Below are 27,212 nucleotides of genomic sequence, written 5' to 3'. Positions count from 1 at the left end.
CTATAGCAAAGGAGACACCACGTGATTTCCAGGAGGCCTTGTTTAAAAATAATGTCCAGAATTCATTTTCAATGTCCTCTTTTAAAGAAACCACTCCAAGTACGTCCATAAACTTGAAATAAACTTCCTTTTCTACAATCCTTGAATCTTAAAGTAATTAAAGCAATATTAAATTTAAAGCTGGACATAACACAAGTTAGACCAATTGACCTATTTCGCTCTATAGCCAAGTCATTTTTTTAAAAATTAAAATCTGCTATCCTATAACATTGGAAAATGAGAGAAGGTGAAGGAAAATTTCTTCACATTAATACGACAACACATACAAACTTGACCAGGTGTGAATGAAGAAAGCTGCTGGGCATTTCGAACTACGTAAAAGAAGAGCTCCAACTGAATTGTTCAATCAAATTTCTTCAAAACAATGTGTACATTATAATTGCTGAAGTTTAGAGAGAGATTACTTCAATTTATGTAAGGTCCCCTTTTACTTTAATTTAAATTTAAAAGATCTTATTAAACACTTAGGAATTTTCTATAAAGGTCGCTCATTTGTTTAGTGCTGTGTTTTGAAAACTTCTGTTGAAAGTGGTCATTAAAAGTTCCAAAATGTGGACTTCAAAAGAGGGATAAATTTCATAACGGACTACCTGATTAAAGTGGTTAAGAAAAAAATTCATCAAAGAAACTTTCAATTTCATTTCAAATCATATTAATCATGGCTTTTAAACATATTATTGTCCCAGAAGAACAAAATATCAAGTGGTTCTCCACAAAGTGAAGGAAAATAAAGACCAAATTAACATGAATGGCACATCCAGTCAGATTACCTACCCAGCTTGCTTGGAGGCATAATAGAAGGACAAAACCAATTTTCAGTTTATGCAAAACATCAAAGTGATGCAGAAACTCTGCAACCTTTCCAACTGAACATAACAAGTTTGAGCAGTTATGACAATTCTTCACATCAATCAAAACACAGGGCCAACTGGAATTAGAAATCCCTCATTCTCCTGCTCACCTCTCCCACTCACTGACCTTTCCATTCTCTCATATTTCGATTTTTCCTCAATCATTATTTCACTCTCTCATAAGTTCACAATGATTAAACTTACAAGAGATAGCTTGAGGATGGAAGCAAACAAGGGACTAAGTAGTACTGCTGGGCACTCACAAGCAAGTTTTTGCACTCAACTATTTTTAACTGCTCCACAACAACTGCCAATTGTGTTTTGAACAGTCTTGATATTTTTGAACAATCAAAATCGATGGTGCTGAAGGTTGTATCATTTCACAAACTATTTCAGCAGCTCAGCATGGCAGTCTTGCAGTGGAGCCGTGAATTGAAGTAAGTTGGAATTTCATCACAATTTTGTTTTCTTATCTATGCCTTTAACGCACCACAATATGGTGGCTTAAACATTTTAAATTTTTTTAAATAAAAAGTACAATAATGGACTACTCTATTCTGTTAAGCTTTTCTCACTTAGAATGTGGAGATGGTAGTTAGGAAGACTTCTGGAAAACTATTAGTTGGGATTTGTTGAGAGTTTAGGTTGTAAGTTTGCTTGCTGAGCTGGAAGGTTTGTTTTCAGACGTTTCGTCACCATGTTAGGTAACATCATCAGTGAGCCTCCGGTGAAGCGGTGGTGTTCTGTCTCACTTTCTATTTGTGTGTCTTGGTATATTAATTTGGGCGATATCATTTCCGTTTTTTTTTAAAAAGAGGGTGGTTACTCTGAGACCCAGAATAACAAACAGAAAGCGGGACAGAACACCAGTTACCTAGCACCATGAAGAAATGTCTGAAAAGAAACCTTCCAGCTCAGTGAGCAAACTTGCAACCTGAACCTCAACGTGAGCTACAAATCTTCTCAAAAAAAAAAGTGTTTTTCAGAGGGCTTTGAGAAGATGTTTTGAGATGTCAGTGAGAACCTTTCCACATCCTTTGAATAGTCTGTTGCACTGGATCTTCGTGACTGTTGTTTTAGGGGTTCCATGTAGCAGTTACACTGCTAATGTTTCTGATGTCTTGAACTATATTCTCTATCAGGTTTTGTCCATCAGATGAGCAAACTTTTGTTTTATCAGCACTTTTAATAATTGTTCTCACTGTTATTGCTGGTAAGTCATCAGTTCTAGCAATATCCACTGCACATCCACGTGCTCAGGAAAACTTGGTTTCACAAGCTTTTCTTAGTGTCATCACGGGATCGGTTTTGTCTTATCATGAACAAATTTCATTGGTGAAACTAATAAACATAACAACAATTCAAGAAAATCAAGATGACAACAGGAGATAACTACAATAAAAATACCATCTCCGGATTGAAAGGGTCCAGTGACCCTTCGGTAGGACCTTTTGACATGTATCAGTGATTCTTCTCCTTGGCACTGTTACTAACTCAGGGCAAAAAAGGCTTGTTCCTGTGCAAGGCAACAGAGGCATTGCTCTGTTCCTCATTCAGAGAACGATGAGATTAACAGGAAGGCAGAAGCCAAAGGGAGAAAACAGGGAATGGGGCCTCGCCTGGGAAACAAAGAGAATAGGTCTCATGGGAATGGAGTGAGACCAGATTTTGAGGGTTCCAGAAGTCTGAGCGCTCATGACCAGATATCTAGAAATGCCTGCAATCAGTTTTGGTAGCCACTACAATTCAAGGCTCAACTATTTCAATGACCCACTGATTAACTTCTCATTATTCATCCTCCACAAACTCTAACTCATTCAAGATTTTGCTGTTCATATTCTACCCTACTTTAAGACTTGTTTGTTCACCACCTCAATCCTTGTCAATATATCTTCACTTCCAGTCCGCTGAAATGTCAGGAACAAAATTCTAGTTGTCAGAGATAGCAATCTCTCCACAGAGGATGCCATACCTGCTGAGTTTCTTCACCATTTTGTTTTTATTTATATATATCTTTGATCAGATCAATTTTATTACTTATGACTCTGTAAAGCACTGTGGAATGTTTTCTACTTTGAAGATGCATTTTTACTACCAAACTCTCAAAATCTCTTTCAAATCTAGGCAACTCTTTTTCCACCTCATCTAAAATCTTTCACTATTTAAATATACACTTCAGTGATTCAGGAAAGTAAACATTTTACAAGTTCAAAGCCAGAGTACACAGTATATCAAAGTGGAGTCAGCAAAAGAAGCATCAGTACAATTAATACTGCATTTTAAGGGGAGAACTCACAAAACAATCATTGTACAAAGTAACTCCCATTTAGAGTCATAGAAACAGATGTACAGCACAAAAACAGACCCTTTGGTCTAACTTGTCCATGCCGACCAGATATCCCAACCCAATCCAGTCCCATCTGCCAGCACCCGGCCCATATCCTTCCAAACCCTTCCTATTTATATACCCATCCAAATGCTTTTTAACTGTTGCAATTGTACCAGCTTCCACCACTTCCGCAGGCAGCTAATTCCATACACATACCACCCCCGTGTGAAAAAGTTGCCCCTTAGACCTCTTTTATATCTTTCCCCTCTCACCCTAAACCTATGCCCTCTAATTCTATGTTTAATATTAATAGTGTTTAGCAATTTGCATCCCGACATAAAATATTTGCATTCCCTGTGGCACTAATTCAGGAGGGTTATGAAGAATTAGCTGCAATCCAGCACTCAACTATAAGTTACATCCAGACAAAAATAAGGTGGTCCCTGAATGCATATGAGACAACAGCTTGGAATGTGGCGGGAAGAAAGTTATAACAATACCACCAGTGGACCAGAGTTCTAAATTAGGAGAGAACTGAATCAACAGTGGGTTAGTCTTAACTTCACTAATTTCAATTCTAACATCTCTCACATCGTTGCATTCTTTCCCCAAAAAATTTGATTGGCTTATTTCTGATGGATGATAATTCCTCCGCCCCAAAACTGCATCTAATTTATCATAAAATATCATACATTCTGTTGATCATCACAATTACATTACAGCAGTGACTACCCTATATTAATCCTACATTGGAGAGGTTGGGTTCAGCCCTATTTCCTAGACTGACATGAAGACGATTTCTATAAAAACCTACACTCACTGTTCCTTCTGCTGCTTGCCGTGGATTAGAACTTCTTTGATTTTGAAATGAAAGTCTTTACTCAGGAGACCAAGTGACTGTGCTATTGGTTACTCCCCCCATCCACGACCCCACAACCCCCTTAAATCTGTGCTAAAATATCCTTTAGCTTTGAAGGGGAGAGCAGACATAAAGACTGAGTGAATAGACAAGTTACGACTTCAAGTTTGGATTTCAAAAGTTTAGAAATAGTGAAAGATTTTAGATGAGGTGGAACAAGAATTGCCTAGATTGGGAAGAGATTTTGAGAGTTTGGTAGTAACAATGCACCTTCAAAGTAGAAAATACTCCATAGTGTTTTATAGAATCATAAGTAGTAAAGCTGATCTGATCAAAGGTATATAAACAACAATAAAATGGTGAAGAAACTCTGTTACCATCTTGCATGGGATAAGTATAATTCAACAACTTGGGCAATTTGATAGTTCTGAAAAAAAGACAAGCAAAATAGTTCAACCACTGTTCCCATTCTTCGAACAAATATGAATTATCACACAATAAATCTTAACTATAAGGAAAACGTATACCAAATGCTACCGCTGCAATGAAATCTGACATAAACACAATTATTTAGTTAAACTTACTGGGTAAGACAATGTTAAAAATCTCACAACACCAGGTTATTGTCCTACAGGTTTAATTGGAAGCACAGTAGCTTTCGGAGCACCGTTCCTTCATCACGTGGTTGTGGAGGACACAATTGTAAGGACACAGTCTTTCATCTGTTCGAATACCATGATAGCTTCACTTCTTTCGTATATAAATCACAAAACCTTTACTTAAAAGTTGCATTCTCAGGTTAACTGTAACCATTGGTGCTAGCTAGACAGTATGTTTAAGGTGTTAGCCCCCTGTTGAAAGATTCAACACACAATCAAGGTATTTTTCAATGTATAATTTCAGTTACATCACACTGTAAACTTTTCCTATAAATTCTGTGCCTTACAATTGTGCCCTCCACAATCACCTGATGCAGGAGCAGCACTCCGAAAGCTAGTGCTTCCAATTAAACCTGTATGACTATAATCTGGTGTTGTATGATTTTTAACTTTGTACACCCTAGTCCAACACAGGCATCTCCAAATCATGGGTAATACAATGATGGATTCAGTGATATTTAACAGACAGAATGCAAATAATGAAATGGAGGAGAGGCTTTTGTAGAGATTTTAAGACATTTGAGATGGTGCATTTTAGACTGTAAAGCTCAATGAGCAAGACCCATTAGCTTGCTCCAAGGTGTTGTATGTTATAAACATCAAAGATGTAATATCAGTGCATAAAGGCAAAGCTGCCAACACGACATTCAGCCAGCATATCCTTGAAACCCATTCCGATCCTTTGATATTAAAGGCAAAACATTGATCATTTGGTGCATTGTCATTTCATTTCAAGTTATTGTAATAATATATTCAAATCAGACAAAAATCAAAATTACGTTCATGATTGAAACAGGATTCTGAGCTGCAGTGACACTAGAAATGCCACTTCATTAGCAGACTATAATGTGTGTATGCTTTAGAGAAATAGCGGACCTTATTTGCATTAAAAAGATCTTGAATATTGACAATTTTACACAGGAACTCAATGTGGATTTAAATATGTTCCTACATTGCTTGAAATTGATTTCACAAATGTCATATCAGTAAGCAAAATTATGAGGAGTGAGCTGGCAGGAACCTAAAGAGAAATGGGTAATCTATATTCCTAACATCAAAAGAAACATCATCATGACATTACAAATCTTCAGAAGCTTATTTTCCATCCTCTCAATTACATTCATTAAACTCATTTAATGGTATTGTATTGCACACTACCTTTTATTATATCAGTTTATCAATATACTGCAATAGTATCATTTCTTCATGAATTGAATGCACATTTCCTTCCATTGGACTATTTTGTGTGGATTTTGATTGCAAAAAAAATTTGAATTATGGGTGTTGACAACATCCCAGCTGTAATACTGAAAATTTATGTTTCAGAATAAGCCACAGTCCCAGGCAAGCTTCTCCAGTTACTTTAGCATTTTCCCAATTACAGGGAAGGTTCCTGCAAATGTGTTGCAATTCACCTCCAGTTGGACTAATTATAATCCCAGTTTACTTTTACCTATCAGTAAAGTCCTCAAAGGCATTATTGATAGTACTATCAGGCAGCACACTCTCATCAAAAACATGCTCACCAATGTCTGTTAGGGCAACTCTGCCTCAAGCCAGAGGTCAGAATTGACAAGTGGGACAGCAGAAACTCATTATTCTCAGTGATCCAAATTTTTTAAAAAAAATCTTCATTGCAAGGACAGCATTTGTTGCCCACCATTAATTGCCTTTGAACTTAGTGGTTTGCCAAGATATTTCAGGAGATAGATAGGGGTCAATCAAATTGCCGTGTGTAGGCCAGACCAGGAATGGATGGCAGATTTCCCTCTGTAAATCACATTAGTGAACGAGATGGGTTTTTACAATAATTGGCAGTAATTTTAGGATACCATTACTGAGACTAGATTCATATTCTTTATTGAATTCAAATCATCTCAACTATCATACTGGGACTTGAACCTACGTCCTCAAAACATTAACAAAAAAAAGAAATTGTTGGAAAAATTCAGCCCATCTGTCAGCATCTGTGAAGAGAAAGCAAAGTTAATGTTTCAGGTCCAGAGAGCCTACTTCAGAATGGAACAGTTAACTTTGCTTTCTCTCCACAGATGTGGTGAAACCTGCTGAGTTTTGCCAGCAATTTCTGTTAATGTTTGTGATTTCCAGCATCTGCAATTCTTTGTGTTTTTTCCTAAAAACATTAGTCTGGGTCTTTGGATTACCAACTCAGAGATACACCACCATCTCCCCTGATTTTAAGGTAATTACTCAATGAGGTGATTTAAGTCACTTCTAATACCAAGGTTGATTTAAACATTTCCTGGCACACTCCGAGAATTGCAGCCATATTACAGGAAAGATGTGAATGCATTGGAGACACTGAAGAAACAATTTACAAGAACAGTTGTGGGAATGAGAAACTTCAGTTCTGAGGACAGATTGAAAAAGTCGGGATTGTTCTTCTTGCAGACAAAGCTGAGAGAAGATTTGATGAGCGGGCTGGACAAAGCAAACAGGGAGAATCTATTCTTCTTGCAAAAGGAACAAGAATGACAGGGCATAGATTTAAGTGATACACAGAGAAGCAAAAGTGAAGCGAGAGAAAAACAGCAAAGTGCAGGTCGAGTATCCTTTATCTGCATGTTCAAAAACTGAAATGACCTGAAAACCGAAGGATTTTTTGAATGTGAAGCTAAGCAGACCTACACATAGCTGGTCATGAAGAGCTTATGCCCGAAATGTCGATTTTCCTGCTTCTCGGATGCTGCCTGACCTGCTGTGCTTTTCCAGCACCACACTCGTGACTCTGATCTCCAGCATCGGCAGTCTTCATTTTCTACCTGCACACAGTTGTAGACAAGCTGGTTGGGTCTTTTGCAGAAAAAGGACTTTTCTTGGCCCAAACAGACCTAAAACTTGAATTTATTTTACCCAATTGCTCAAAACCTGCCTGGCAATAGTTCTGTTTAGGCCCTTTGAAAAAGAGCTTCATTTTTAAGCCTATTTGGGTCCATTTCAACCAAGCAAAGAGCCCGCACTGACCAAACAATCCCAAGTGGAAGCATAGTAACAGAATGATAAAGAATAAGTTGTGCAGAGATAATGAAAAACAAGTTTACAGACACTATTAAGTTAGGATAATGATCATGTGAACCCATTCCCCAATGCAATAGGGTACAAGTTCTAGAATTGAATGAATATTTTGCCTTTAGTTATGAGATATGCAGCAAAAGATCTTAGAGACTAAGGTATGTGTATCTGAAAACTAATATCAGAAGGCAGGACATGTCACGAGGAAATAATGTATGTTTGAAGAACCGACACAGACATGATAGGCTGAATGGCCTCCTGCATCATATCAATTCTGTGATTCTGAAAATATTAACTTAGACATGCTGCAATTAAATTTTAGTTATTCTACCTCTGTGAAATCAATTAAACATTTCAAATAGTTATCAATGCTTAAGTATATTTGAAAACAGATCAAAGATGTATAGCCTAACCCTGTGCAGACCAAGATTGACACTACACAGTTACTTCCAAACAACATTAATGATGCTGCAACCATCTTAAGAAGCCAGAAACATGGAGCTGAACAAGTTTTAATCTGTGAAATGCTACAGGACAACTCATCAAATTACTTCCAAGGCTGAGAGATTTAGTCAAAAGCCTGGACAGAGTCAGTCAGCAACAGACCACGAGTATAAAACTAAAACCCGACATGTGAGAACAGAGAAAATTGCATCTCTCCTCTAAAGTACTGAATATGTAGAACAGACTGTCAACAAGAATTAATGATACTAAGTCAATATTGGGGGATCAATTATTATGTCCCAATATTAAGATTACAAGAACAAAGAGATTAAGAATGCAATATAACACTGCAGTTATTAACACACGAGTTGCTATTTTCCACGCACTGGAAGATAAACAGCAGCACTTATATAAAATAACACAAAGGAAGTGATTACTAGAAATCGGAAATAAAAACAAATTGCTGGAGAAACTCAGCAGGTCTGGCAACATGGGGTGTGAGGGTGTGTAAAGGACAAGGAAGGTGTTCACATTGTAAAGTTATTGAACTCGATACTGTATTAAGTACTGAAGTTGCAGCATTCGCAAGCAGAAAATGAGATGCCGTTTTCCCAGCTGGCACGAAGCCTTGTTAGATTGCAGCAGGCCCTTAGATAAATGCTGGCCAGACAACACTGGTTGTTCCTGAAGTGGCAGGAAACTGGAAGCTTGGGGTCATATTTGCCAACAGAATGTAGGTGCTCTGCAAAGCAGTCACCCAGTTTGCGTTTTGTCTTCTCAAATGAAAAGCAGACCACATTGCGAGCTGCAAATATAGACTAGATTGAGTGTAGTCCAGGTAAATCAGAGGTTCACCTGGAAGGTGTGATGAAATCGGGATTAGAGAGGAAGGAGGAAGAACATAAGAACTAGGGAGCTGAAGTCAGCCACCTTGCCCTTCAAGCCTGCACTGCCATTCAATAAGCTCATGACCGATCTTTTTATGGACTCAGCTCCACTTACTCGCCCACTCACCGTAACCCTTAATTCCTTCATTGATCAAAAGAAATCTTACCTTTAAAAACATTTACGGAAGTAGTGCCAATTACTTCACTGGGCAGGGAATTCCATAGGTTCACAACCCGCTTTGCCGAGATTCATTCTCAATTCAGGCCTAAATTTGCTCCCCCCAATTTTAAGGCCATGCTCTCGCCCTAGTTTCACCTGTCAGTGGAAACATCCTCTCTGCATCTATCTTGTCTATTGCCCTCATATGTTTCTGTAAGATCACCCTCATTCTTCTAAATTCCAATGAATATATTCCCAGTCTACTCAGTCTCTTCTCATAAGCCAACCCCCTTAATTCCAGAATACACCGAGTGAACCTCCTCTGCACTCCCTGTAGTCCCAGTACATTCTTTCTCAAGTAAAGTGACCAAAACTGCACACAGTACTCCAGGTATAGCCTCACCAGCACCCTATACAACTGCAACATTGCCTCCCTTCTTTTAAGCTCAATCCCTCTAGCAATGACAAGCAAAAATTCCGTCTGCCTTGCTAATTACCTGTTGCAGCTGCAGACCAACCTTATGAGATTCATGCAGAAGGACACCCATGTCCCTCTGTAATAGCAGCATGCTGCAACTTTTTACTGTTACTCCTACCAAAATGGATGATTCCACATATATCAACATTGTATTCCATCTGCCAGACCTTTGCCCACTCACTTAAAATATCTATGTTCCCCTGTAAAGTTTCACAATCCTCTGAACAAATTGCTCTACTACTCAGCTTCGAGTCATCTGCAAACTTTGCCACACTACACATGGCCCTGAACTCTGATTGCCAACCAGAAAAGCATTCATTTATACTACTATTTGCTTCCTGTTAGTCAACCAATCCTCCATCCATACAAAGTCTTTTCCCTGGGGTCGGAGAGTCCAGAACTAGAGGGTATAGGCTTACAGTGAGAGGGGAAAGATATAAAAGAGACCTAAGGGGCAACTTTTTCATGCAGAGTGTGGTATGTGTATGAAATGAGCTGCCAGAGGATGTGGTGGAGGCTGGTACAATTGCAACATTTAAGAGGCATTTGGATGGGTACATGAATAGGAAGGGTTTGGAGGGATATGGGCCGGGTGCTGGCAGGTGGGACTAGATTGGGTTAGGATATCTGGTCGGCATGGACGGGTTGGACTGAAGGAGCTGTTTCCATGCTGTACATCTCTATGATTCCAATGCTTTATCCATATTGCAACACATCTTAATCTTCTGCAGCAGCTCTTATGTAGCATCTTGTCAAAGGCCTTTTGGAAATCTAGGTACACCACATCTACTGGGTCTGATGTCTTCATAGAATTCCAAAAGATTACTTTAGCACAACCTGCCCTTCGTGAATTCATGCTGCGTTTGCCCACCAGGGCAATTTTTATCTAGCTATTTCTTCCTTCATAACAGACTCAAGTATCTTCCCCACTACAGAAGTTAAGCTAATCGGACTATAATTCCCCATGTTTTGTCTTCCACCATTTTAAACAATGGCGTCACATTTCCTATTTTCCAATCTGCTGGGACTGCCCCGAGTCCAGCGAATTTTGGCAAATTACAAGTGCACTTGCTATTTTTCCTGCCATCTCTTTTAGTACCCTGGGACACATTCCATTAGGGCCAGGAGACTTGTCTGTCTTTAGCTCACTGAGCAGTACCTCTTCGGTGTTATCTTGGAGGTGCCAGTGTTGGACTGGCAATTTGTCAATTACTGGTATGGTATTCATGTCCTCCACTTTGAAGACCTGATACAAAATATCTCATCAATGCCTCGGCTACTTCATCATATCTCTTGACTAAATGCCCCTCATCATCTCTTAAAGGACCAAGTTTACTTTAGCCCCGTTTATCATCTTATATATTTATAGAAACATTTGCTATCAGTCTTTATATTCTGTCAGTTTTTTTTCTCATGTTTTATCTTACTTTTCTTTTTGTGGCCGTTGACTTTCAAAGCTTTCTCAATTTTCTAGTTTCCTGATGATCTTGGCCACTTTGTATGCCTTCTCTTTCAATTTCGTAGCCTCCCTTATTTTCTTAGATACCCATCGCAGACTACTACTCCTTTTCTTACTTTTGCTGCGCACTTTGAAAAATTGCTTTGAAAGTCCTCCACTGCTAGTCAACTGTCCCACTATAAAGTCTTTGTTTCCAATCTACTAAGTCCCTCCTCATCCTATCGTAATCTCCCTTGTTTAAGCACGATTTCGAGATGCCAGTGTTGGACTGGGGTGTACAAAGTTAAAAATCACAACACCAAGTTATAGTCCAACAGGTTTAATTGGAAGCACTAGCTTTCGGAGGGCCTGATGAAGGAGCGGCGCTCCGAAAACTAGTGCTTCCAACTAAACCTGTTGGACTATAACCTGGTGTTGTGTGATTTTTAACTTTAATTAAACACAGAATCCTGATATTGAATTTTACCTTCACAGTCTCTATCTGCTTTCTAAATTCAACCATATTGTGATCGCTTCTTCCAAGAGGATCTGAACAGTGAGGTCATTAATTATTCCTGCCTCATTACACAAGACCAGATCTAGAATAGCTCGCTCCCTCATTTGTTCTATTACATACTGCTCAAAAAAGCTATCGTGGATACACTCAACAAACTCCTCCTTAAGGCTATATTGACCAAGTTGTTTCAACCAATCAACATGTAAAATAAAATCCCCTGTGATAATTGCTATACCATTTTTATTTATTTCTTAATATCACATCAGGGTGGGAAATAATTTGGTGGCATATAGTCAACACCTACCAGTGATTTCTTCTTAAAATTTCTCATTTCCACCCAAATGAATGAACCTATATTTTCTCTCAGCACTGCCCCGATGTCACCCTGGAATATCAGAGCTACACTACCTCTCTTACACCCTCGTCTGCCCTTCCAAATAGTCTGATACCCCTGGATATTTAACTCCCAGTCACGACCATCCTGTAACCATGTCTCCGTAATGGCTACGAAGTCATATTCATTCGCGAAGATTTGTGTCGTTAACTCATCAGCCTTGTTACTGAATTCTTGTAGCATTCGTAGAGTGCCTTTACATATTCTCTTGATTTCCAACAGCTGTAATAACAGTTCCTTTTTACTTCTTTCATAGCATGCCTTGTAGTTAAAACTTTCCTGTACACATGCCAAGCTGCTGCTTACCTTTTTATTTACCATCATACTTGCTGTCGTTTTCCCCTTCCCCTCCCGTTGGTTCACTAGTTTAAAGTCCTAGTGATCACCCTATTTATCCTTTTGCTAAAAACACGGGCTCCAGATTGGTTCAAGTGGAGACCGTCGCACCGGTCCAGATCCCTCCTGTTCTAAAACCGATGCCAATGTCACATGAAACAGAACCCCTCTTCCCCACCCACACAGGGAGCAAACACCTCATACCAGTTGTTCAAGGTCAAGAGCTGAGGATCCTCTGTTCCTGACCTCAGGATCCCCCTAACTGTCTCACTTGTAATCGCACCCTGCTGTCCTTGATCACTGACTGAATTTGAATTACTTAATCTACCAGGTGTGACTGTCTCCTGAAACAAACCATCCAGGTAACTCTCCCCTCCCAGATGTTTTGCAGCTCATCAATTCTGAGCCGGAGTCCCTCCATTAACCAACACTTGCCGTCGATATGGTCACTGCAGTTCATAATAGGATCAGCCAGTTCCCACATCAAACAACTACAGCACATCACCTGCCCAGCCATCTCTACTTAGTTAGTTAGTTAATTAATTAATTTAAATTTATGAGTTAATCAATTTCTAATACTTCTCTGCTACGCTCTTTAACTTAGTGCAGATTTCCTATCAGCCAATCATGTCACTCCAGTATTTTTCTCAGCGAGTTTTATAATCAGTCCGCACTGCTGCTGCTGCTGCTCCCCAAACCAAAATGGAAAGGTGCCTTGGGGGTGTGGGGGAAGTGTTGAGAACGAAGGTGTGAACTACGGTGTCCTAGAGGTAACAGTCCTTGCAAAATGCTGACAAGGAGGGGATTTGTAGCTCGGGTGCTCGTTGTTGAACCACAACAAGGAGGGGAGTTGAATATGTCTCTGGCTGTGGGTACCCTACTAGAAGTGAAGGAAATGGCAGCTTATGACTCTTTAGGTTGTGAATGCTGGTGGGTGGAAAGTGAGGATCAGGGTAACCTTATTATTGTTGTGGGAAGGAAAATAAGAGCAGAAGTGCATGAAATAGGTTTGACACAGCTAACAGTCCTGTCAACCACTGTAATGGGGAATCCTTGGCTGAGGTGATATGTGGACATTTCTAAGGTCCCCTGAAGAAGGTGACATTATCAGAACAGATGAAATGGAAACAGAAAAACTTGGAGAACGGAATGGTGTATTTATAAAACGTAAGGTGAGACAATCTATAATCCAGGTAACAGAGAGTCAGTGATTTTATAGTGGATATTGGAGGGCAGCCATTTCCCAGAAATGAAAAGATTGATGTCAAGAAGGGAAAGGAGGTGTAGAGATGACCCAGATGAAGGTGAAGGCAGGGTGCAAATTGAAAGCAAAAATTATCTTTTTTTTTCAATTTCGAATGAGGGGGGAAACAGCACCAATGATGGTATTCATGTACCTGACAGAAAATACTGTGGAGAGGGACTCCAGTAGAATTGGAACAAGGAATGTACCACATGCCCCATTACTGGGTTTCACGCAGGTACCCATGGTCATATGTCTTATCTGAACAAAATGACAGGTGTTAGAAGAGAAGTTGCTCAAAGTAAGGATGAGGAAAGCCAGGAGGAGGAGGGTGGTGGCAGATGGGGACAGTTCAGGCCTTCTTTCCAGGAAAATGCAGAGATCTCTGAGATCACCCTGAAAGGGAACTCACATCCATTGTGAAGAGGAGGCAGCTGCCGTCCACCAAATGAAAATTCTGAAACTGACATAAAGCATCAAAAGAATTGCGGATTTAAGTGGGAAAGGACTGGTTTGGAAGGGGAAAAAAAATTGAGTCAAGGGGCAGGAACAGGCAGAAACAATGAATCTGCTTGGATAGTCCTATTTGCAGATTTTGGAAAGAAAGTATACGCAGGCTGTATGAGGCTGTTGGCAAGCTTGATTACAAAGTCTAGGTAGGATCGGAGAGCACAGAGTGCTATCATTTCAGAGGGAGACATATTCAAATAGATTAGGAGGGCAGAGAAATTAAGGCAATCAATGTCACATCAACAATTCTCAATGAAAAGTTTTAGTACAGAGGGAGGGTTCCATCATTTATATACTGTCTTTAGAAAACAAAATGTCCAAACATTTTACATGGAAAGCAAACAGAAAAGAGACCTTTATTAGAGGTAACCAAAAGAGTTATGAATTCAGTATGACTCCAGCTTAAAGACAATGAACAAAAACTAAACAACTGCAGATGATTGAAATGGGAAACAAATTGCTGGAGAACGTCAACAGAGAAAGGAGAGTCAATGTTTTGCCCTTCCCCAACAAAAGCAGACAACAAAAGACTGTGTGTGTGTGTGTGTGTGTGTGTGTGTGTGTGTGTGTGTGTGTGTGTGTGTGTGTGTGTGTGTGTGTGTAGGGGTGGGAGGATAAGCAGGAAGAGAACAGGAGGGTGTAAAGACACAGAAGGTAAATTGGGAGAGGGTGTAAACATATCCTGTGATAGCATATCCTGCCAAAGGGTCTCTCAAACATACTGGTAAGAGATCTGGGATCAGAAAGTCTGCATTCTGCAGGAAGGAATCACATTGACCACCATGTTATTTTCCCCAAGCGATTTAAAACTAAATACAGCTATAGCCATTGTTTTATCAAATGTTGAGTACAGTTACAGATCATTTCCGTGCAGTGATACTTCCAAAAAGCTACAGTAAATTGTTTCTTTCATTATAAATGCCAGCTTGAACAGTAATTAAACACAGCCCAATTTAGAATAAAGCAATGCCCCAGTTCTGTCAGATTACCGTCAACTTCAAACGGTCTTATTTTAGCCATTAATCATGCACAGGAATCAGCTTCAAATTCAAGGACTGCAGGTTGGAAGTTAGTTTTTTGTTAAAAAAAACTGTCTACAACGAAATATGCTGCAGAATTCTGACATTCACACTTAGGAAATATTTGAAAAGTATGGTACAATGAAACTATAACACAATGCATTAATGCATTACATCTTCAGTGTGCACAAGATAATATTTGAAATTATTGGTTCATATAACAATCCATTGTAAGAAATGACATACAAAATACCACCCAAAAATCATGGGATAAAAAACAGTACTCAGAATCATATTACAGGAGGATGACATTTGGCCTATTGTGCCAGTATCAACTCTGAAAGAGGCACTAGATAGTTTCATCCTGAGCGTTCTGCTTAAGGACATCGAATATTTTCCTTTCCCAGTATTCATCTGATTCAACAATGCCATTAAGTGGTACACACTCCGCAATAACCTGCTTATTTTGCATTCTGTCATCAAGTCAACACCGATTGCGACATCAAGATAGCCTTTCACCAAACATGGTCCTAACAAATCTGAAGTCAATGTGAACTGGGGAAATCACTATGCTGGTTGGGTTATCACTTTGAAAAAAGGAAGAATGATGTGTTTGTTGAAGGTCAAATACCTCAGACTCAGGATATTACTGCAGGAGTTCCTCACACCTGTATCCTATGCTCAACCCATCTTCAGCTGCTTCATCAATGATCTTCCCTCCATAATGATTAGGCATAACTAATGATAATCGTGCAATGTTGAGTATCATTCACAATGCCAAAGACATTGTTATAGACCATATCCATTAAGACAGGGACAACATTCAGACTTGACCTGATAAGCACCAAATAGCATTCATGCCACACAAAAAGCAGACAAGGAAAAATGCAATCATTTCCTTTTGACATTCAATGATATTACCATTGCTTAATCCTCCCCTCGATCATACATCCAGAGGTGACCATTTACTAGAAACTGGACTATTCCAAACATAAATACCTTATGTACAAAAGCATCCAGAAGTTAGGAATCCTGCAAATTATTCACCCCTTCACTCCCCAAAGTCTGGTCAGGACTCAAATCAGGAGTGTGAAGGAAAAGTCTCCAATTATCCTGAACTTCCAACAACATACAAAATAATCCTGGGAGGTAGCTTAGTGGTAATGTCACACATCTGTGTTGGAGACACATACAGGGACAAGTATTTATATTTATAAATTACTGCCTGTTTAGTATGTTAACTAACTAATGCATCTTTTTTGAATAAGTTTTGTTTTGATAATGAACCCATAATTGTGTTTATTAAGAAACCTGGTTGAAAGATCCTTTTGTTTAAAATCTGATAATAGATAGTTACTGGCCAGTAACTGAGAAAAGTATTGTTGTATTGTGATCCACGCCTCCTCAAAGAATTATAGTCAATTTGTCAGCATGTTCCACTCTTCTGGGACTTTTCCAGAAACTAAGGATGCTTGAAAGTTTACTATCAGTGCATCCACGATCCCTATATCTACTTCCTTTAGCTTTCTGGGATGCATCCCATCAGGTCTAGGGGACATAGTCCCATAGGTTTCTGCGGCACATTTTCTCCAGTGACAGTTACTATTTATTTCCTTTTGCCCCTTGGTTCCCTAGCTCTTTTTAAAAGTTAATTTGCTATTCCTGTGAAGACTGATACAAAATATTTATTTAACTTCTTTGCTATTTCTCTATTTCCCATTCACATTCTCTCAGAGACCTACATTCACTTTGGCCTCCTCTTTCTTTTCATATATTTAACGCAGCTTATGTTGGTCCTCTGGATACTATTTACAAGCTTACCATCAGTTTGTTTTCTCTCCCTTTTTTTCTTGGTTATCTTTTGTTGGTTCAGAGTGACATCCATTCCTCCAGCATAATTTGTAACATGTCCACCCTGTGGCTCCAAATGGACTCTTTCAAAGAAATATTTAATAACTCTTAGCAAAGATTTATTATTTGCAGAACTCATGAGTTTTTTCATTCTTCCATAGTCTATGGGTGTTACAGGCAAGATCAACTTATTGTTCAATTGCTCTTGCCGAGCCAGGTCAGTGGGCAGCTAAACATCAATCACATGTAGGCAAAAGTGAGGACTGCAGATGCTGGAGATTAAAGTCAATCACATATCATCCAGATCAAGAATGGATGGCAGACTTTCCGATACAGAGCAGCATGGGTATCCTGGTACATAAAGCAAATTATATTGCCATGCAGTTACATCAAGTGAAGAAAGAGTCAAATGGAACGCGATTGATTATTGAAAGGGGGAATTAGAGTACAGAAGCTGTACTACAGCTGTAGAGGATCACCACATCTGATGCAAAGAAGAGAGTTTTGGTTTCCTTGTTTGACAAAAGTCTACATAACTTATTCCTGGGTTGAAAAGCTTATATTATGAAGAAATGTTGAGCAGATTAGGTCTATATCCACTGAGATCAAAAGAGTTTGAAGGAACTGGATAGGGTGGATAACATGAGATACTTCCCCTTGTGGAGGTCACAATTTAAGAATAGGAGGTTTTCCTTTAATGTCAGCAATGAGGATGTTTTTCCTCTCAAAAGGTCAAATTCTAATCTTGAGGACATCATGGAGACTGTTTTTTTAAATTGGAGAGTTATAGATTAGCTAGGAAGGATTTATGACTCGGGTTTGGAATAGGGCCAGTCAAAGACAGAAGTAGGAAGTTGGTTATGGACCATGTGTAGACTAGAGAGGTGCTTAATGAGTATTTCTGATCGGTTTTCACTCAGGAAGAGGAGAAAAATGAGATACGAGACATTAGACTAGAAAGGATTGATATTAGTAAGGAAGAGGTATTATCAACTCTAGAAGGAGTGAAAATAGACAAGTCCCCTGGGATTTATCAAAGGATTTTTTGGGAAGTGAGAGAGGTGGTGTTGGAGCCTTTGGGCTTTGATCTTTGAGCTGTCATTATCTACAAGTTTAGTACCAGAGGACTGGAGGATTGCAAATGTGCTCTTATTCAAGAAGGGCAGTAGAGATGATCCAGTTAATTATAGACCAGTGAGCCTTAAGTCTGTAGAAAAAGTTTTGGAAAGGATGAGAGATAAGATTTATAATCATCTTGCAAGCAACAATTTGATTGCAGATAGTCACCATGGTTTTGTCAAGGGCAGGCTAGGTCTCTCAAACTTCATTGAGTTTTTTGAGAAGTTGACCAAGCATGTGGATGAGGGTAAGGCACTTGACGTGGTGTACATGGACTTCAGTAAAGCCTTTGATAAGGTTCCACAAGGTTGGAAGTTGGAGAAAATTCAGAGGTATGGGATTGAGGGTGATTTAGTAGTTTGGATTAGAAACTGGTTTTCTCTAAGGTGGCAGCGAGTGGTGGTTGATGGAAAATATTCAGCCTGGAATCCGGTTACTAGTGGTGGGCCACAACAATCCATTTTGGGACCACTACTGCTTGTCATTTTTTTATTAAAAAGACTTAGATGCAGGCATAGGTGGATGGGTTAGTAAGTTTGAAGATGACACTAAAGTCAGAAGAGTAGTGGACAGTGTGGTAGAATGTTGCGGGTTGCAGGGGGACTTGGATAAACTGCAGAATTGGGCTGAGGAGCCAAATGGAGTAAAATGCAGATAGATGTGAGGCGATTCACTGCGTCAATAGATAGTGTGGATGCGCAGCATACATGGATCTTGGAGTCCAAGTACATAGATCCCTGAAAGTTGCTACCAGGTCGATAGTGCTGTTAAGAAGGTATACGTTGTGTTAGGTTTCATCGGTAGAGGAATTGAGATCCGGAGCCGCAATGTCAGGCTGCAACTATACAAAACGTTAATGTGGCCGCACTTGGAATTTTGTGTACAGTTCTGGTCGCCACATTACAGGAAGGATGTGGAAGCACTGGAAAAGGTGCAGAGGAGATTTACCAGGATGTTGCCTGGTCTGGAGGGAAGGTCTTATGAGGAAAGACTGAGAGACTTGGGTCTGTTCTCATTGGAAAGAAGGAGGCTAAGAGGGATTTGATAGAGACATACAAGATGATCAGAGGATTAGATAGAGTAGACAGTGAAAGTCTTTTCCCTAAGATGATGACATCAGCTTGTACGAGGGGGCATAGCTACAAATTGAGGGGTGATAGATTTAAGACAGATGCCAGAAGCAGATTCTTTACTCAGTGGTAAGGGTTGGAATGCCCTCCCTGCCAATGTAGTTAACTCAGCCACATTAGGTAGATTTAAACAATCCTTGGATAAGCACATGGATGATGGGATAGTGTAGGAGGATGGACTTAGATCAGAGCTCATTTGAGCGGTACCTCATCCACCAATGACACACAGTAGCAACAGCATGGACCATTTATTAGATGCACCATAATAACTCATCACAGTTCCTTTGACAGCATCTTCCAATCGCACAACCTTCACTACATAGAAGAACAAGGAAAATACTGCATTTCAATTTCCCTTGTAAGCTACACACCATTCTGACTTGGGAAATTCAATACTATATTTTTACTGTTTTTAGGGCAAAATCCTGGAACACTAGCCCTCCCCTAAAAAACAGCATTGTGGGTACATCAACACCACAAAGACTACAGAGGATCAAGGTGAGGCTCACCATCAACTTTCAAAGGGCAATTAGGGATTGGCAATAAATACTGGCTAGCCACTGATGACCACAACCGATGAAAGGATACTTTCAGAAAAAAATCCTTCCTGACTTCCCCTTTCAGTGCTACACACAGACCAATAAACAGTGTATTATTTCTTCAACTTTCACAAATCTTATAAAGCAGAGTCCTGAGGGTGACTAAACCAATTGCTGCAGAGAATAGAAATGTGATGCAGAAAAAACGTTACTTGGTGCTGCGCACAAAGAGACTGTTATCTCAGTGCATTCTTGCTTAGCTGATTTACTGGGTACAAAACAGAAGTCTGCAGGTGTCATTACAGAAGACTTGCTTAGTAAGGGGAAGACTGCAATTAAAGTTGATGGGGGAGGGCACAGTTGGCGAAATGTGTGTGTCAAGGAGTCAGAAATACACATACACACACACACACACAACCAGAAAGTGTTGATGCAACTAAATTACACTTGATTTGCATGAGCTTTTACTTTTTCATGAGGCAATCTGTGCTTTCAATAAATTCTAATAAATATTCAGTGCTTGAATGCTGCAATCTCCCTACATTACAGAATCAAAATAAAATCAGAATACTTAAAGACCAGTTGTGACCATCAACAAAAAAAATGGTCAGCAGCTTCTTGTTCATTCTCCTCAACCCATTCCAAGAACAAATGAATATTCTGATGAAAATTGAGAGGCATTAACATCTTGCAAGACACTTTACAAAATTAAGAACTCAACCAGCATGAAATTAAACAATCAGTGCTGAGATAAAACCATTGGACACTGAATCAAAATGATCTAATTCTTTTAAGTTTAAGCTAAATAAAACTAACATGAAAAGGTTTTAGGTTACATTAAAAAAGATCTGATGCATCATCAACTGAAAGGGGTGGTGAGCACAGCAGGACTAGGAATCAATTTATCAGGCTGCCTTTTTCAGGAACTCACACCACCAAAAACTATCCTACCTTTTGAAGCAATGCATTCTCCAGTCACCTATTTCTGATGGGCTCAATGTTCATTGAATTTAAAATACTAGTTCCAATATATGTTGCATTGGCATGCAGTTCCTTTCTGAACATTAAACTTAATGTTGTAAAATCTTTTAGGTCTTGAAAGGCAGAATTCACAACATGAAGGGTAGTATACTTTTAAAGAGTTGCATTTTTTGCTTTATTATACTGCAGTTTACTCTTTACATCCCTGTATTGTGACTGCTCCTTGAGTCAGGGGAACCAATAAAATCTGTTGGCAAACTTCCAAAATTGGTTCTTGATTCAACTGATGGCACGTATGTTTCTTCTTCCACTCTTACCACACATTCATCCTGTTTCATCAAATCAACAACTTACCCAAGATTGCCCAAAGTTGAGTATTTACCAGGTAAACAGTCAAATAGTCATTACTAACATATGCAATACTACAGAAAATTATGCAGAAGTAAATTACTCCTTGATTCATCACTGTACAGAGTTTAATGATGGTAATATAACTTGAACAATGTCAGCTAGAAACTATACTAATACTGCACAAACAAATTAACAGAAAAGGAACTATCTTCCTGGATGAATTGAAACCACACCGACATTTACATATAAATTTAGTGCAGAAACTACTGAAAGCATTGAGATAAAAAAGTGATAATGAAACAGTTTTAAACTGATTTAAGGTCAAATAATTCAACACTTCAAATCTAAAGTTACATATGTCTACTTTTAATGAGCATATGCAAGGGTCTATTGAGAGAGCATTACTCAAGTCATCACTACAAAATCATTAGCAGCTTCCCTACAAGTAAATTTGCATTATGAACTTCAGTTCAGGCAACGAGAGACCTCTTGGAACACTTTCTTAATAAATGGTAGAGTTAAATCATTAAAAATCTCATTAAAATTAGACTTGTCCTAAAGTGATGTAGAAAACTCCTCTTTGTTGCACGTTTATGTTGAAAGAAAAGACAACTGTTGGGGCCAATTTCATATGATGGGTGAAATGGATTTGGGCTTTCTCACTCCCCAGCATGAGCCTTGTCCAATTCTAACAGCATTTGTCAACTCCAAATAAAGATATACAAAAGTCAAATTTAGAAATAGCAAGACTGGTACATAGTTGTTGCATCTGCACAGTATAGCCATGTATTCTCTTTTGTGCATGGAACTAATTACTTTCGAGGATTAGAGCAAGGGGAAAGTCAGGGTAGTGGGAGAAAGCAGGCTGCTCTGAGAGCTGGCATGGACAGGATAGTCAAATAGCATTCTTCTCTGTTGTAACCATTCTACTGTTCTGCATTATATGACAGGCAGTCTGTACATTATAGTTTCCACAATAGCAATGTGGTAATGACCAAAAAATCTGACTTTGTGATGTTGATTGAGGGGTAAATATTGATCAGGTCACCAGGACAACTGTCTTGTTCTTCTTTGAAATAATACCATGAGATCTTTCATGTCTGTGAGAAATAGCACACAGGATTAACTAAAAACCAGATGTTTGGATAAGACTAAGAGATTGTTCAAATATTGTACAAAACATTGCCAATTAAAATTTCCAGTCTAGAGTAAATCTTTGTCATAAATGGATACCTCCAGTGCAATTAGAGATAGGCAATATATATTGACCAAACCAGCAACCCCTATATTCCAAGACTTTTTAAAAAGAACTTATGTTCCCTGGTTTTTTTAAAAAAAAAGACTTTCTTGAAATATAGGGGTTGCTGGCTAGGTCAACATATATTGTCTATCTGAATTGCACTGGAGATTCTTATTCTAAACTCCCCCATGAGAGGAAACATTGTCTCAGCATATACTCTTGTATTAAATACAGTATTTCAATTTTGACATAACTAAGACTTTTTCTCTAGTGATATATTTTGAAGTCTTCTCTCACATTTGCCCTCTGATTTTCTCATTGTTGGGATGCGTTAAGTGGTTTCTACTCTGCACACCAGAGAGAAAATATTTATTCCAAATCTGTGCTCTTTCCTTGTTTGCCTTTATTAAATTATCAGTTTCACTTTCTACAGAGGCAGCTTTTACTTCAGCTATTTGTTCTTTCTTATATACCTGTTGACGCTAGTATTGTTTGTGTTTAAATTTATTGCTTGTTTACTCAAATAAACTATTCTCTCATTTTAGTTGAGTTGCTATCTAAGTTTTTCCCAACCTGCAGCATGAATTTTACATTGAATAATTTATTTTTTCAATTTGATAGCAATCTTAATAAATAACAAAAGCAATGCGTAGGAGAAACTCAACAGATCAAGCAACATCTGTCAAGACACAAACAGAGTCTATCATTTAGAGTCTGATATTCCCCCTATTATTTCAGATTTCCAGCATCTGCAGTGTTTTGCCTGTATCTGATATCACATCCTTAATACCCTTAGTCAGCTGCAGGATGGATTATCCTTCTCATAATCCTTCATTTACATGGGAACATAGGTATCCCCCACTTTTCAAGCATTCGCTTTTACGAAAGACCACCATTAGTACCTTTTCGCGCAAATCCAAAGCAGTTTTTCACTTTTACAAAAAATGGCGATACTTTTTCCATATAAATCATGGGCCTTCGCTTTACACCATTTTCAGTTTATGAAAACTTTTCTAGGAACGCTCTAATTTCAGATAGTGGGGGCTACCTGTAGACATAACAATTCTCAATAAAAATATCTCCTTGAACATCTGCCATTGCATTACTACCATCTCGAATTTATTTCCCCAGTACACTTAAGCCAGTTTTGACTTTATAATTTGCCATGATTTAAGGCACTAGTTTCAAACAGTTTCACTGTCAAATTAAATGTGAAGTTCCATCATTTGATCACTCTTTCCCAGGCAGTCCTTTACTACAATACAATTAACTAACCCTGCCTTATTACACCTGCAAATGTGTTGCTGGTCAAAGCACAGCAGGCCAGGCAGCATCTCAGGAATAGAGAATTCGACGTTTCGAGCATATTACACGTTGACAGGTCTAAAACAGCATGTTCCTCGAGTAAATTTGTCCAAGAAATTGTCTCAATATAGGTTACATACTCATCCTCAAGGCTTTGTTTACTGAATTTTATTGTCTAACCCATATTCAAGTTAAATCACCCATTATTTTTCCTGAATGCCTCCATTATTTCTAAATTTATACCATGTCCTACACTTTAGCTGCAATTCGAAGGCTGAAGATCCAGGACTAGCTTCTTTTGGTTCTGAGAGTTGAAAACTCAAACATAAAACTTGGCTGTAGTACTGCAACACCTAATTCTGCCATGAGAGCACAGACAACAGCTACTTGTAACACTAAATGGTGAATACAGCTTGTTGGGCAGCTTTGGCATTCGGATCTCATTCATCTTTCTGTTTACACTCCAGAAGAAGTTTTCTTCCACTTTTCTTTCAAATAAAGAAAATAATTACATAACATATTTAAAATACATTTTCATAGTTACAAGTGCAACTTAAAATAAGGACATGGTTCATAAATAAAAGGATCACAAAACCATAGCTTCCAAGAAACAACTTTCCAAATTACCACCTTCTCATCATTCGAAGTAATTCACAATACAAAATCGAAAAAGCAGAAGACCAGATGGCAACAAATCACAATTACGTAATTATCACCACCTATGGAGGTTTTGGAATACACATTTAAAATTGAAAGCATAATAACAGTTTTAATTTTTATGATATTAAGTATAAACCATGGAATGTTTACAGCATGTGAATTCTTGCCAGGTCATCACCATCTTGTTTCTAAAATCTCAAATGCAAAATGCTTTAGAGTAGGTTACATGAGTTGACTTGATTTTCTCTCTCACCCTGCCACTGCAAAAGGATTTCACAGTAATTTGACTAAAAAGAGAAGAGGCATGCCCATATAGGATTGCTTCGTATGCAGTTCTGAAAAAGTCACTGTTATTTAGAAGCTGAAAACTGGCCAATGATCCTAATAAAGCATGCTTGCAACAACTCTGTTCCTTCGGCTGACAAAATTTATTGCACTTTAAAACACCAGAACAGCTCACACTGCAAACGTGAATTACACCAGCTCTTTTAATTACCATAGAGCTTTCAGAACCAATGATAAGGCCAACACTATATAATTTATCAACTCAAAAACCAGGCCAAACATATAGAAGCTTATATTTGGTAATGTGCTAGGATACCATGTACTGTAAAATTAACTAATTAGCCAAAAGCTTAGTCATTCCGCAAGAAGGGTAGAATTTGTATTTCCTGTAAGGGTGAGCAAAACAGAACAAAGCTCAGTGGTCCACTCTGTCTCACCCCTACCCCCTCAGCTCAGTAAATGAAGCATCAGGCAGACCATGAGGAACCATCTGATGGGAAAAGTTCCAGAGTCACAAAGAGTTCTGGGCGTAAATCAAAACTGTAGATGGATGTTATGTGACAGAGGGGTAAGGTGCGATTACCAGAATCAGCACAGTTACAAATTTAAAACCCCCGAGCTCTCTGAATCTCCCTTTAAGTCAGCTCAAAAAAACCTATTTTAAAAAGTTAAAAACATAGTAAACATCACCTTCATCAACAACATCTCGTGCTACATTCAGCCATGATACCTATGGCAGTCTTTTCTAGAATCTTGGTTTCATCTTTGCACAGCTGTGCAAACCACAAACAAAACTTCATCCAATAGCTAAAATATTCAGCAGGCACACAAAAAATTGCTGATGAAGGGATCATGAACAGGGTCAATAGCTTTCAATTAGTAACTTCAAAATGGCAGACAAGCTGTCTGTTGTCACACCTACTCATCTTCAAGGACTTTAGAGACTGACCGAATGACGGTACATTGTCGATTCAATATAATCACATCCTATTTACATTTGTGCAAGGGGCATTTGTTGCCATAAAGTTCAGTGCTATATTTCAGTTTATTAAAAATCACCTTCTCTTCTGCTACAACCTTCAGGTTAAAAACAAATTTTTGTAGGATGGATTTTTATCCCTCAGGTTCCCTACTTTCCTGACCCAGTTTAAAGTTTAAAATGGTAAAATTAACTGAATACGTCCATGCATATATGGGCAGGAACAGATGTTGTACTTCCATGCCTGGATAACATTAACATAAATTGTTTCCAAAATTCAGCTATTTAAACTGTAGAAGTGACCTTAACCTGTCACACAACTTAGAATTCTGAATGTGAAAGCCCATTCATTAATGAGACAGTGAACTAGAGTGGCTGAATCATGTAATATAGGAAATTTATGACTTGTCTCTTATCAAGTACAATCTTCTCTAATTCCCATGCACTTCAGGCAACCAAATCTGTGAAACATTGCCCTCATTCCAGTGCACTCAACTGATTCCATTACATCATTTTACAGTAACCGCTGGAAGACAATTTCCTGAAAGATGGAACCTACATACTCCACATATGTGATACTCCTTTATTTCAATGTTCATTCAACTTCAACAGAAATCTTCTCTTAGCCATGATGAACTATTCTAATATTTTATCTTTTGTTCAAGGCAACAGAGAGTTGAAGAAATATTTGCAAATATAAGGTGAATCATTCGCCTACCTCACGCTGCAGCACCAATTCCTTTGTAAATTGTGTAGCTTCTTCACTGAACGGTTCCCCTTCCTGGACTCCTGTCGGAGTGTTACGAGATCCACGAGGGCACTCAATACCTTTAACAATAAACAAGGCATTTGAGAATGACTGAAATCAATAGAGAAAAGTATCCAAAATCTGACATTATTTATAATAAGAATGACACATCAAAGGAATGCAATACAAAAACACTGCACTAAACCATGCCTCAAAACCCAAGAGTAAATACAAAGCTTCTTCAATGCATTCCCTTTAAGTACATCCTTCCTTAATATAAGGAGGCCATGACTATGTACCTTGTACCAAGTGTGGTCTCAACAAGGTATTAACTGCAGCAAGGCTTCCTTACGGTTACATACTTACAAAAGTTGAGGCTAATGTGCATTTGCCTTCCCAATTTCTTGTTGCACCTAAATGCTCATTTTTTTGCTCATGTTCAATGAACAAATCCCTCAGAATATCAATTAACACAAGTTTCTCAACTTCTAAAAAATATTCTGCTTTTGCATTCCTCCTACAAAAATGTACAATACATAATTTTCCATAATACTCCATGTCTGAGAGTTATTGTGTTTTAGGTTATCTTTACTAATTCACTCACCAGCTCACTATATTCATTAATACTGGGTTCATGTTTGCTCATTCATAACTCTTTACTAACTCATTATTTATTATAACACTGTTCATTCATTCATTCATAAAACCGTGGTTCTACAGTATAATTTACTAACATAAAATAGACCAAATTAGAACAAACCTTTCTAATCAAAACAATCTTTTCAAACCCATTACGCGTTTTCACAC

General features: G+C 38.5%; 1 protein-coding gene across 1 annotated transcript in view; it reads right to left on the bottom strand.

Annotated features, from left to right (window-relative positions):
• Window positions 1-27,212, bottom strand: part of snd1 (staphylococcal nuclease and tudor domain containing 1) — an 845,795-nt gene that overhangs the window by 463,686 nt on the left and 354,897 nt on the right. The window contains exon 16 of the mRNA XM_060842752.1: window positions 26,376-26,485. Coding sequence (XP_060698735.1) covers window positions 26,376-26,485 — 110 coding nt within the window. The remainder of the gene's footprint in view (window positions 1-26,375; window positions 26,486-27,212) is intronic.

The sequence above is a fragment of the Hemiscyllium ocellatum genome, chromosome 23 (genome assembly GCF_020745735.1).
Source record: "Hemiscyllium ocellatum isolate sHemOce1 chromosome 23, sHemOce1.pat.X.cur, whole genome shotgun sequence".
NCBI classification, from domain to species: Eukaryota; Metazoa; Chordata; class Chondrichthyes; order Orectolobiformes; family Hemiscylliidae; genus Hemiscyllium; species Hemiscyllium ocellatum.
Note: the sequence above shows the minus strand (reverse complement) of the source record. Positions and strands in the feature narration are given on the sequence as shown.